The sequence below is a fragment of the Astyanax mexicanus genome, chromosome 2, assembly GCF_023375975.1.
Source record: "Astyanax mexicanus isolate ESR-SI-001 chromosome 2, AstMex3_surface, whole genome shotgun sequence".
Classification (NCBI taxonomy): Eukaryota; Metazoa; Chordata; class Actinopteri; order Characiformes; family Acestrorhamphidae; genus Astyanax; species Astyanax mexicanus.
In genome coordinates, this window is record NC_064409.1 from 59,274,296 (window position 1) to 59,288,026 (window position 13,731).

A 13,731-nucleotide genomic window follows, 5' to 3' on the forward strand; every position below is an offset into this window, starting at 1 on the left:
CATGATTGAACATATCCAGTAAGATTATTACTGCTGTTCCCTTTCTCTTGCTTTCTTTCTTCTTCTCTCTCTCTCTCTCTCTCTCTCTCTCTCTCTCTCTCTCTCACTCACCAACACTCATTGCGGAACAGCAAAGGCAAGAAAAATGACTCAGAATAACAGAATATCAGTCAGGAGTGTCTGGGGACTGCAGGAAAAATCCAGCTGAAATATTAATGTGGGAATGAAATATTGAGTCTCTCTTTAGTGAAAGGTTTGGGAGAGTGCATTGGCTTTTCTATAGAAGAAGGCTTGCCACTTAATAATACACCATGCACACTCCACAAGGGCCCTGAGAGACCCTAAAAGCTGCTTTCTATGTTCTATAAAAATGCACGTGTTTGGTCAACAAAGGTACAACTCACACGCACACTTATATATACACAGTTACAGCTCAATCAGTAAAGGTATGGAAGGGGACAGTATGGAAAATGCAACAAAAAATATATTGGGAAACTATTGGGAACAGGTCAAAGCAGCTAAATCAGTCTAGTACCTGTGCCCTACACAGCCATGTCTTTTGTAATGCGTGCAACATGTGTGTTTGCATTGTTTTGTTGAAAAGAAAAAAGTTCCTGAATACTGATTGGTCTGACCACAAATGATGGTCCCTCTCAGATGCCTCTGAGCTGCACACTTAAACTAACAGCTATTGTTAAATGATGGTACTTGATGCAGTGCTGGCTGAGGGACTAGAGATCAGAGGTGTTTAGTTTAGGTGTACACCCCTGCCTTTTACGCATTACTACCGACTCCTTATATTATTTAATAATATTACATTTTCCAATCTTTCTTTTGGGGAACATTGTTTTTAAACAATTTTAATAATGTTCTCATGCATTTGTTGACATAGGAAAGATGTGATTATAATCACCTGTTGACATGACCTGTTTGAAACTATTAAATAAAGTATTGTTTAAATTTGTTTTCATTATCAGCCCTAAATTGGACGGAAACACAAAATAAATTTTTCGGTAACAAAACACTAAGTGAAACCCAACCTGCGCATCCCTAAAATTATTTTGTTGCATGTCATGTGATTACAAATGTTACATGTCTAGACTTACACAGACCCTGCTGTACGTAGATGGCAGGGGGTGGAGCCTTCGCCTGTGGCAACTGGTGGGAGCGTCCTGAAGGTGGTGGGAAGGAAGGAAGGGAAAAAATACGGTGCATCTGAAAGCAGAAAAGTGAGCGTGTCACGGGTATACCAGGAGTCCTAAAGCTTTAATTTCTAGTATTTATGTAACAATTGTGTTTCATTACATAATATAATTTTATATAAGTTAAAATATTTTTTTTCCTTAATATTTAAACAAACTTACTGAATACTGGCATTAGCTACATTGTCGTATACAGTTCGAATCATTGAATTTGTCAAGATAGCATCGCTCGCTTTGTACGAGGATGCTTCTCTGTAAAGCATCAGATTAGCAGCAGCAGCAGCAGCACTGGTGCTGCTCGTGGTGAGATCTTTTCACGCCTACTTTAAGGCACGGAACTCCTGTTGGAGAGAGCCAAGAGTGGGTGGAAGAACGTGGGTTTACAGCTAGCAGAGCTTTAAATCAAACTCTGAACACTCTCTTACACACACACACTGGTGTGCTGTAACTGTCTCTTTAGCTGGGAAGCCACCCCCCTCCCTCACCCCCCCAGCCTGTCTTTTATCTCACCTGGTAAATGAGCCAAACAAAATGAATTGAGGTTGACTGGTCTCTCTGCCAACTGACAGGCCAACGTAATTGAAGCTATCAATCAGATACCCTCTCGGTATTAGGGCATATACACACACACACACATCATATACACACACAAACACATATGCACACACACACAAACACACACTCTATCGAAAAGTAATCTCTTCATCAGTCATCAGCACTGACCCCTGAGGAGAAGCTTATTCATTTTGCTCATGAAGTAAGCAATCAGAAATATCAGCACAGCACAATATTGTGTGCTCAATATCATAGTGCCAGCCTCACACTGGCACGTCTGCATGTCTGAATATCTCCACACATCCATTATAAAAAGAAAAACCCAATGCAAAGAGTGCCTTCCTATAAGCGGAGACAAAACCCCATTACAACAAACCAATCAGGACAGAGAGTAGCACTGCAAAACCTCCGCAGTGAGAGAGGGAGAAAAAGAGAGGGAGAGAGAGAGAGAGAGAGAGTAGGAGTGTGGATGGATGAGAGAGTGTGCAACAGCGTGCTGGGCTAGAGATGAGCCAAGCTCACACATCCACTGACACACGCCACAGAGTGAAGAAGCAGAGAGAGGGAGTGTGCGTGTGTGTGTGAGTGTGAGAGAGAGAGAGAGAGAGAGAGAGACCCACACACATACACAGAGGAGACCAGGAGAGGAGGGGAGTGTGTGAGTGTGTGTATGTTTGATTATGTGTGTGTATACGCCTGTGTGAGCGAGAGGGAGATAGAGATAGAAAGCAGAATAAGAAGGACAGTGAATGAAAGTGGAAGGACTGCCTGAATTTGCCTGCATATTCTCATTTTTTCCAGCTGCTCTTCTTGACACTCTCTTCACGGGGATGAGGAAAAGACTCTGACTGTTTACACCTCCTCTCTTCAATGCTCCCCTCCAAGGGGCAACTCTTGGAACCTCAGGGAATTCTGGGAATTACCTTGCCGGACCCTCAAGCAGTATATCAGCATGTAGTCTCGGGCACAATTACCCCTAGATAGGATCAGCGGTTGGAAAATTGTGGAAACAGCTTTGAAGTAATTTGGGGGTACCTGCTGCTGGAACTACTGGAGGTCTCCATTTATACAGAGGTAAGTTGGCAACATCAACAACCTTGAGTGTTAATCAATATTGTCGCTGTCCAAAGAAAAAACATGTATCTCCAAAATAGAGAACTTCACAGGAGAAGGAAAGAAAATCTTTTTAACTTTCAATGGAGTCAATGCAAAAGATTTAATTCCAAGCTAATTTGAAACATTTCCGTTTATCCATTGAAGATAAAAAAAAAAAATATATATATATTTATATATATATATATATATATATATAAAGAACAGCTGATGACTTTTACAGTTTATGTAGAAATCTTGTAAACTAAAATTTTACAAAAATGGAGATACATGTTTATCTATGGACAGCTACTTAAGTTATGAACATTTGTTATTGGTCTAATTAGGCATGTCTTAGAAAGTCACTCGTTTCATTACACCAGATGTGAACTGATATATTTAGCCGGTATTGGAGAAAACAGAAACGCAGCACATGACTTGGGTTCCCATGGATACAACATCTCTTATTCTTCCAAGATGCAGAGAAAAAAAGAAAAGAAACGACAGATGCAATAAAAAAAGTCATTTTCCCCTTTCCCCTTATGTTGTATGATTTTTTTGCTTGAATGTGATAAGCCTCTTGTAGACACTTAAAAAAGCAAGCCTCCTAATACAGCTACAAATACAGCAATCCACATTTCCAGCGAACCAATCTTCAGCTCTAAATTGGATTGCCTGTGCTCAGCTTCCGATTGTGCTGCCTCTGATCAAAGCCTGTGTGTTGTATTTGGGGCAGACTCTCTATTTGGATCACACTCTCTATTTGCTATAATCTAACAGGACCTGGGTAAATCATCTCTGTGATAAACCTCCAATTTAATCCAATAATAACCTCACATTACATCACAACTAAATTAAAAATTGAATGGGGGAAAACCGACAGTTCTCTCGCCACTGAAAAACTAAATTGAATCAAAGTGAAATCTTCCTCATATCACGTTCTTCAGATGTGGATCAAATATTCTTTCCTTCCTAAAAAGGGAAGACCTGGGTCTGGATCTGGAAGCTGTGCAGTATGTGCAGTTAATGCAAGCTTCTGGTCCTTATCTCCTGCAGCTGTCCCTTCTCTTACCTTAACACAAAGCACAAACATAATCAAATCCAGAGGCAATGCACTTCATCAGCCTGCACTAGGAGCACGCTCGGCCAGCCGGCTAATGCACGGCAGCGCTTCCACGTCCAGGTCTGGTGACAGGCTTAATACAGTCTGTTTTGTTCATCTAGGCTCTTCTGCTCTTTCTTCTCTCTGTCTCTGCTAGGGTGCTGGAGGAATGGATCTGAAGGAGACTGGGCTTTTGAGGCACGGTACTGTTCATGCAAGCTCTGGTCCAATCCCTCATTGGACACTTGCCAAACCAGGACCAGCAACTAAAGAACTTCTCGATTACCTTTTACCTGAATAGGTCAAGTACCTAAAGCTACAGAATCAACAACCCGTTACACTGGAACATGTGAACTGTTTTCACGCACAAGAAGAATGGATTCACAAATGACTACAACAACCTCATTTTTAATCCAGTAGAGTGCCACGGATTACACTTCACACTTCACCAGCAGTGATGCTAAAACCAGGCTCGAATGGACACTGTTAACAAGGGCTCTTGGAAGTGACCTCTGCACACTCTCACGACTGCTGACCTCTCCAGATCTGCGACCTTGCTTCGCTGCTGGTGTGGTGGAGGCTTATGTAAATCAACATCAGCAAATCAATAAGTATTTATCGCTGAGGTTGCTCCATAAAATCTTAATTATGGGAATACAATGCAGCCCACAGAAAAAGGCACCTTGAGATGGAGCAGACCTGTTTAAATACCTACTGTGTTGTGAGTTGCATCTGAGGCTTTCTTTAATGGTGGGTAGAAGTTTTGTTAATTTTGCTAAATTGTAAAAAGTAATTTACTCTGAATTGCACAAATTTCCTCAGCAAATTTTTAGGTAAAATTATCTGATTTCATCAGATTTTTTTTTCCTGGTTTAATTCTCTGACTCAACAACTTTTATTGAAGTGGCACAAAAGTAGGTTTAGATGGACAAGCGGACAGGTCTAGCAGTACAAGCAGTCCATCTGCCCATCTTCCCTCCAGTCTACAGCAAGCTAAACTAACACAGAGAGACAGAGATGGGTAAGTGGAATCTGGCTGACCTTAAGTTTGTGAAATTAATAGAGGACTGCTTCTGAAGCTCCAGGCTTGGTGGATTATAAGGATTACAGGGTGCGAAACACTTCCTTGAAAAGCCATGCTTGGGTTTGATGGTCGACTTGGACTCCACCCAGAGTCTTCTGGGCCAACCACAGACGACGGAGACTGAGGAAAGACAGAGCTCTGGAGAGGGGTGAGTTCTATTGAGTAGTATTTATAGGAGACATGTTGATCTGAGAATGATACAGGTTTTAGGCTATGTTCAGACCCCCAGCCAGAAACAGCATGAAATCAGATTTTTGTAAATTGGATCCCAACCATATTTGGAGGTAGTGTGAACTGTGATTACAATTAGATTTGTACAGGTGCATCTCAGCCTGAATGCTCAAATCAGATTTCAATGTGTCTTTTGCGTTACTCACAATGTGGCAAACAATGACCTCATTAATCCAAAGTAAAAAAGAAGAGTGCCAAAGAAAGATTAACCCAATTATTAACCCAGTTATTAACCCAAACCTCATCACCACAGCAACCCATGCAGATATGTTAATGATGTCTGAAAACCTGATCTCATCACCTACAAATTTCAGTGTGGACAGCCAGAAACAAATACATTTTGCCTTCAGTCTGAACATGGCCTTCAATGTTTGGGTCTCAGGGAAAATTCCCAAAGAACAAGCCACCATAATTTAAAATTTGATTTTCAGGAAAATTCTACTTCCCAAATGTCCCTCCAGTGTCATAAAGAACGGATGGACATCTTGCACACTTGAAGCAATTTCCACCCCAGATTGACCACAAGTCTTATATCTTCTTACAATTCCCAGCAACACCTCATCAGATTAAATGTCACCTGGAGAGCTATATGAACGTCATTGTTCATGCAGCGACCTTGAAGCAGCTTTACATCATACACGCTCTCCTCATGCCCCACCCCCACCCCCATTTCTCTATCGCTCTTCCTCTCTGTTTGACAGACACAATGCTGGACATAATGCTGCAAGCACACTCATATATAAAAGCAACATAATAATAAATTCGGCAAATTCAAATTAATGTTTATGTTAAGACCATAAACACCATAGTTGTGGTCAACAGTTTGATGTATTTCAGGAAGGCTAGTGAAGCTTACACTGATATACACTTGCACAGTGTGTATAGCTGTAGGAACATGCTTGATTAATACATCATAATACATATGTTATAAGTGAAGTGGGCAGGATTGATCAAAAATGATTAAAAGCTCATGAAACATTAATTTAGGATGAAAGTCCAAATTACACAACAAATCACTGACAGTTGGTAATTGTAGCTCTTGTTTCTGAGAGAACTTCCCTCAAACTATCTGCTGTTGCAGACTCTGTTCTTTTGATCTCGATTTATTTTATTTTACTTTTCATCTTCTTTTTCCCTGTGTTGTGTTTCCTAATGAGTCAAATAAAAACCCAAATCAGGAAAAGCTGGGAAAGTATGGGGAAAAAAAACTTTCTTGTTAACAAAATGCATAAAAAAAGGTGGACAAGGTGTCGTATTTAGGGCAGTATTTATTGTCCTAAGCTCTAAATGTACTTTTTCTGCATTCATTTTACATCACATACATGCACTGATCCAACCTATACCATTACAGACCCATGTCTTTGGTTAAGATTGCATGGTGTCCATATTTTCCAAAAAAATATACTGATTTACTAAATATTAAATCTAATATAACTGGAATATTGATTTGTCTGACTATAGTGTGATCACACAGTGTGACACTCCTCAAATATAAGACCTTTTATTGTATTGTTTTTTTTTTATCTTGTCACTAGCCTTAAATTGCCCAGTTACAGGCTTGAAATTCTGGAATTGATCTATATTAAAAAACGAGGTTGACAAAAAACATGAAATACAAGTGCAATTAAACAAATGTCAAAGTAAATGTAAGGAAAAATGTAATTGCGTTTTTTATACTGTCCCACTTTTTTTGATTTGGAGTTACAATAAGAAATGTTTTTTTTTCATGGAGGCACTACTAAAAAAAAAGACATAATGTCATAATAACAACACCTATGATTTTTTTTGGAAATTGTGCTGCCTCCTTCACCTTCAGGAATAGTACCCATTTTGGCATTTGTAGTACCTACTAAAATTGAAGTGTATCTCACAGTTCTTCTAGATGTGGTTCAGCGTCACCTAAGCATGATTGTGTCTATTCAACATCTATCATTTTGAGATTTTCACTGCATACCTACACTGCTTGACTCTATTGAACTCTACCTGCTTTTTGCTACCTGGAATGTGATTTGTTTTCCACTACCACAGCTTCTTCCCAAATTGTAGCTTGTGATTTTTTACTGTTCCTGGATTCTTTCATTGATCACCAATGCAAAGAATGTAATCGTAATTTTACAAGATATTCTTGGCTGGATAAAAACAAATTGTTTGTGCTGGATGTCTGCACTGTGTAATGTAAGGTGACAACTCTCTCTGTAACCTCAATGTTTACATATTCTATTTTAGTTCCTGGTCAGGTTAACTGGAAACACAAGCATGGTTCCATGTAACACATTTTCCTAATGGGATATGTAAATGTTAAGTTGAGTCGAGATGAATCAAGTTGTGTAGGTACCATGCAGTGGAAATATCCACTGTTCCAGTTTGTGGTTTATGTTTCTAATTCTGCTTCATTTATTCCTATGGCTTGTTCCTATGTGCAGGATAATGCACAAGCCTATTCCTTCGGCACAGGAGGAAGGCACCATGAGCAACGTCACAGTCTTGGACATCACCGAGTCTGCAAGCCCAGGCATGGCGTCGGACGAGCCGCACCCGTATCCCCTCAGCTTCCAGGTGTCGCTCACCGGCTTTCTCATGCTGGAGATTGTGCTGGGCCTGAGCAGCAACCTGACAGTGCTGGCCCTCTACTGCACCAAGTCTAACCTGGTCAGCTCAGTCAGCAACCTGGTCACCATGAACCTGCACGTGCTTGACGTGCTGGTTTGCGTGTGCTGCATCCCACTGACGATCGTGGTGCTGCTGCTTTCGCTACAGGGTGACACCGTGCTCGTCTGCTGCTTCCACGAGGCCTGTGTGTCCTTCGCCAGTGTGGCCACAGCCGCCAACGTGCTGGCCATCACGCTAGACCGCTATGACATCTCTGTCAAGCCAGCCAACCGCGTGCTGACCATGGGCCGTGCCGCTGCATTGCTGGGGGCTATCTGGGTCCTCTCCTTTCTCAGCTTCCTGGTTCCATTTGTGGAGGTGGGCTTCCTGGGACCAGAGCCCACCATGGCCAACCAGACGGCCGTGGCACACGTCAATGAGTACTACACTGAGCTGGGTCTCTATTACCACCTAGTGGCCCAAATACCTATTTTCTGCTTCACGGTTGTGGTCATGCTGGTCACCTATTCCAAGATTCTCCAGGCGCTCAATATCCGCATTGGCACACGCTTCCACCATGGCTCGCAGAAGAAGAAGAGGAAGAAAAAGAAGACGAATGGATCCACACGGTGGAAAAAGGACATGTCGCTCATGGCCGCTTCGCCTCAGCAGCAGCCTGAGGCAGCAGACGGCTCACAGAGCAGTGGCACAACCCGGGGCACAGCACCACTGGGCATGCGCACTTCAGTGTCTGTAATCATCGCCCTGAGGCGTGCGGTCAAACGGCACCGGGAGCGGCGCGAGCGGCAGAAACGCGTCTTCCGCATGTCCTTGCTCATCATCTCCACCTTCCTGCTGTGCTGGACACCTATCACCGTGCTGAATAGCATTATCCTTAGTGCAGGGCCCAGCGACCTCACCGTCAAGCTGCGCCTGGGCCTCCTGGTCATGGCCTACGGCACAACGGTATTTCACCCGCTGCTCTACGCCTTCACGCGCCAAAAGTTCCAGAAGGTCCTCAAGAGCAAGATGAAGAAGCGGGTGGTGTCCATCATTGAGGCAGAGCCACTACCCACCAATTCAGTCATAAAGAATTCCTGGATTGACCCCAAGAGGAATAAAAAAGTGACATTCGAGGATCAGGAAGCCAGGCAGAAGTGTCTGTCCTCAGAAGATGTTGACTAGGAACTTATAACTTGTAGACATTGAAATATACAGTCTTATGCAAATGTTCAGGCACCGTTGGCCACATTTTGTTGTTGAGAAGTAGAAAACACATCTGCACTGTTAGAAATAGGGACTGTGAAGGAACATTTTGCTCACCAAAGTACAAACAGTGCAAATATATCCTCCTCACTAGAACAGCGTGATCCTTCAGGTACAGCAGTGTCCCTTAAATACAGGGGAAGATTACTGCCAAGGAAGTACAAATAAAGGTACCTTTAATAAAAGTATCGTTCATGGTAACACCCTACCGGACAGTTTTGTACAATTCCTGTGTACAAATCAAACATACATAGATGAACACAATATTTTTAGCAATTCCTAATGCATAGTTACATCATTTTCATGTCATTGAAAAAGAATAAATAATAATGATAAAAGTGTGGACACCTTACAGTGTCAGTATTTAACAGTATCACCCCCTTTAGCAGAAATTAAAGCTTGTAAATGCTTATTGTACCCAGTTTATAGTTAGGTCAGTTCTTCTAGTTGGAATTAATTCCCACTTTTCTCTACAGAAGGACTAAGATTTTGTGGCTTACTTGTGTTGTTTTGCTTGCACGGCTTGTTAAAGCTCAATCAACAAATATGCTATGGTTATGAGGTCAGGAGACTGTGAGTTACATTCCAAAAGCTTCCGCTTGTGTCTCTTCAGGCAGTCCACGATGGATTTTGAGGTATATTTTGATTCATTGTCCTGTTACAGAAGTCTTTTTCTAGCTTTAGTGTTTTAACAGATGGTTTGATGTTTTTATGCAGGACTTGCTGCTATTTTGTTGACTTCAGTTTTCTCTACACCTGTATAATATTGCCAGTGCCACTGGTTGCAAAACAACCGCAAATCATGGTAGATACATCCCCCTGCTTCACAGTTGGCAAGGTGTTCTTTTTAAGAAATGCAGTTTCTTTTTTCTCCAAATATATATAATTTTGTTTACTGTGCAGAACCTTCTCGATTCAACTTGGCTACACTTTTCTGCAGGCTCTTGTGTGTTTTGATTTATCTGTATTACCAGCCTGAGACCTTTTTTTGAAATCTTTAGACAGTGGTTAGAAGAGCATGTGTTTGATGCCTGTTACTACAAGGGTAAGACTGTATTGGAAATTGAATTTAGCTGACAGTTTCTAATTATCATTGGTGATATGCCTCAGGCCTGATTTGCTAATCAAGGTCAAAAACCTTGTAATGTGTAGTGTCAAAACATTTTCACACACCACACTGACAATGTGCATTTTACTGCTGTAAGACAACGTATCAGTGCGTTAGGATTTTTCCCACAAACTAAAGGCTGTGCTTATTATTTCTCAACAATAACAAAAAATCCAAGGGTGCCCAAACATTTGCATGAGACTGTACTTGTTGCCTCAAAACGTTCAGAAGTCTTCAGTCTGTCAAAGTAGGAAGAGACTGATACAAGGTCTTGATGTAGACAGAAGTGTATTAGATGTGCATATAGAATACAGTGTCAGTTTATTACTATTTATATGAACTTCAGATTTAGTATGACAGGATGACATTCACTGTGCTGAAAAAAAAGAAACACTGCATGCTTTTGTAACACTGTATATAAGTCAATATTGGAGATGTATAGTATACTCTATATGAAATACTCTATGTACCATTATTAGGATTCATAGGCAGAATATATCTATGTATTTGTAATAAATTAGGCCAAAAGAGACGACTGGAGTTCAACACGGATACATTTGCTTCTCTGTCCACAAGGAAGCGGCCCACCTTTGACCCTAGCTGATGTTTTATTTCACATTCTGGCTCTGCTCCTGTAGAGCTATTATACAGCAGCTCAAGCCAAGAGGTCAGCCTGAAATGGGACTGCAAAATTCATAAGAGACCAGAGCTACAAGCAGTTACAAACTTACAACTCAGGCCACTTAAACATAGACATAGTTTCCACTGGGGGAGGGAAAGAATATCAACCCATCCCCCAAAATGTAGTAAGCTCTTTAGCCAACCAGCTAAAGCTCAATTGTAATCTGGATGAAATACAATCGTAACAGGGGTTGACTGACAAAAATCAGTCAGAAAATATTACCATCACCCCATCTGAAAATATGCACTTTGTTGTTTGAGGACATGTAAAACATATTCAAATTCCTTGAATGTACACAAGGGAAATATCTGGCCCACTTCAACACTGTAGGACCTCAAGGCTACTCTTTGTGAGTGTTTTTACACCCATAGTTTGTTCGCTTTCATCCATGAGTCTTTAAACATGGAGCATTCCCCTCTTGGTTTGGTTTATTTTCACACAGGGAAAAACCATGTGAGAATGTTCTCTTTGCTTATTGGTCAGACCTGTTTGGGGCGGAGCAAGAAAGTAAATACAGGAAGAAGGCGCTGTGTTATAGATGAATGCATATTTCTGTAACATTTACCATAGAGCAACAAAAGAGATGGAATTTGTTTAAAGCTGCAGCTGCAAGTTCACACCACAAATGAAACACACCAAAAACTCCTCTAATGGGTCTTGTTGTGGTTATTTTGGTTCACATCGGAGTGTAAATACTGTTTTAACACCTGCCCAAAAAAAAAAAAAACAATGAACCCATTTTAACACTTTAATGTGCAGGTATAAATATGCCTTTATAAATAAGGATGCAACAAAAGGGTCATGAAGTGATGGCACAGAAGATCCAAAGACTATGAAAGACTATGTCTGTAATAGAGCTGTATGTAATTGCAAAGAACCTTAATATCAAGTGCGTCCAATTTGATGGAATTAAATCCTGCATCCAGAGCGGCCATTTGCAGATAAGATAATTAATCATTTGCTGTATGTTCAACAATTAATAATTTTCATTTTACTTAATATTTCTTATATTAGCTCCATATTTAGCTGAGGTAAAGCTATCCACCCTGTTGTGGTAAAATATTGCGGCAATTAAAAAAAGAAAAAAAAAATCTAAATGTATCATTGAAACAGAACAAAGTCACCATGTTTGAATTTCAACAAAAAGCAGTTTTCAGAAACACTGTCCAGAAAATAAAAATTAAAATACAAAGTGTTTAAGCTGGGAAAACTTTCTGTGTAGTCTGTGTATACATCTTATAAATATGATAGTCAAAATAAGTTGAAATCTTAAGGTATATTTTAGGGTTTAAGGGCCAAATAGCACAGTATTCTGATAGTGACCCTGTGAAACTAAGAGTATTTTTTCTACAGTATCCCTCCAAACCCTTTAGACTTAAGACTAACGTGTATTTTATGGGTATCGATATGCAGTTACTTTCTCCATACATAGTGAAGTTTACATGCATTTACTTTACTTTCAGTGCTGAGCATTGAGTGCACAGTGTAAAACAGTCTAATTTAGGATAACCCTCCACATCAATATTACAGTATGCCACGTGGCTCTGGCTTGTCCTGTATTTGCTCCAAGGGACACAGGCGTTGCGTCACACGGGGAATTATCAATGCTGAATAGGAGGTGGAGGCTCAGTGTTGGCACCCACAGGAGCATGAATTGCAGGGGGGAAAAATTCAATAATCAATCCCCTCAACACAAAACAAGCGCTGTACAAGATTCTTCAGTGTCAGTTCAGCATATGCACACACACACACACACACAAATGACGCAGACACCCAGACAAATGCAGATGCGAATGCTTTTGTCTCTACCGCAGGGGCCCGTTTCCTATTTGGAGCGCAGCTGTTTTGTGAGCTGGTGTGCTGCACGCCCAATAAAGTGCCACAGCTCCCCAACTGATCAAGGTCATTCCTGTTTTGACAGCACTCGAAAAAACATAATAAGGCATTCAGTCTGCGCAACATGGCCTCTGTTGACTTTCATAAGCTTTGTTTTTCAGAGCAATCAAAAAAGGTCATTAACACAAAGCAAAGCCCCCCTACCTCATGTTTACCAGGCTTAGTGCTTAAATGTCAGACACAGCTCCATTCCTGCCACTTTCAGCTAAAGAGGAGAGGGACACAAAGAGATGAAGCATATTTGGGAGCTCATTTGGCTTGGTTGAGTGAGTATGTACATGTACACTTATCGTCAAAAAAGTGTTGCACCCAGAAGGAATCAACCAACAGGAGTGAGGCTTAGTGGGTAGTCATGTCAAGCTGTAATGGAGATACTCAGACTGTCATGGAGCTACTGAAGTCCTGATTTTGTCTTGGTGGAGATGACCAATGAATTTGTGTGTGGCGGCATTGAGGTCAGTGCCAAGATCAGTAGTTTTTTTTCACATGTCCAGAAGATGTCCTGATGTCATGGTGTGGGAAGCAATTTCATCCGATGCCAGATTGGATGTTGGCTGGTTGGTCTTCGTTATAGGTACTTTAACAGCCCAGCATTAGGTACAAACTTTTCTGAACATACACTCTGGTGTGCTATTCCAAGAGGACAATGCTGCATACTATATACAATACTGCTGCTGCCTCAATTGTTTGTCAATTCACCATACCTATCCCTAATTGAAAATGTGGGGCTGGTATTGGACATTCTTCAACAGTTTACCCCTATCACAAAATCTGCAGAAACTGCATGGAAGCACATTCAAGTTGCATGGGATGGATTGTCGCAGGATACCATTAGGAACCTCTACATCTCCGTGCCGGGACACCTGGCAAGTGTTACACATGTTACAAACGCGTTACACACTATTTCTATATGTGTAGCTCAAT

General features: G+C 41.1%; 1 protein-coding gene across 1 annotated transcript; it reads left to right on the forward strand.

Annotated features, from left to right (window-relative positions):
* Positions 1–2,229: 2,229 nt before the first annotated feature.
* Positions 2,230–11,641, forward strand: gpr22b (G protein-coupled receptor 22b). Its single transcript, XM_007228172.4, has 3 exons — positions 2,230–2,831; positions 4,109–5,183; positions 7,690–11,641. The coding sequence occupies exons 2-3, from the start codon at positions 5,101–5,103 to the stop codon at positions 9,038–9,040; spliced, it is 1,434 nt and encodes a 477-aa protein (XP_007228234.2). The 5' UTR covers positions 2,230–2,831; positions 4,109–5,100; the 3' UTR covers positions 9,041–11,641.
* The last annotated feature ends 2,090 nt before the right edge of the window (positions 11,642–13,731 follow it).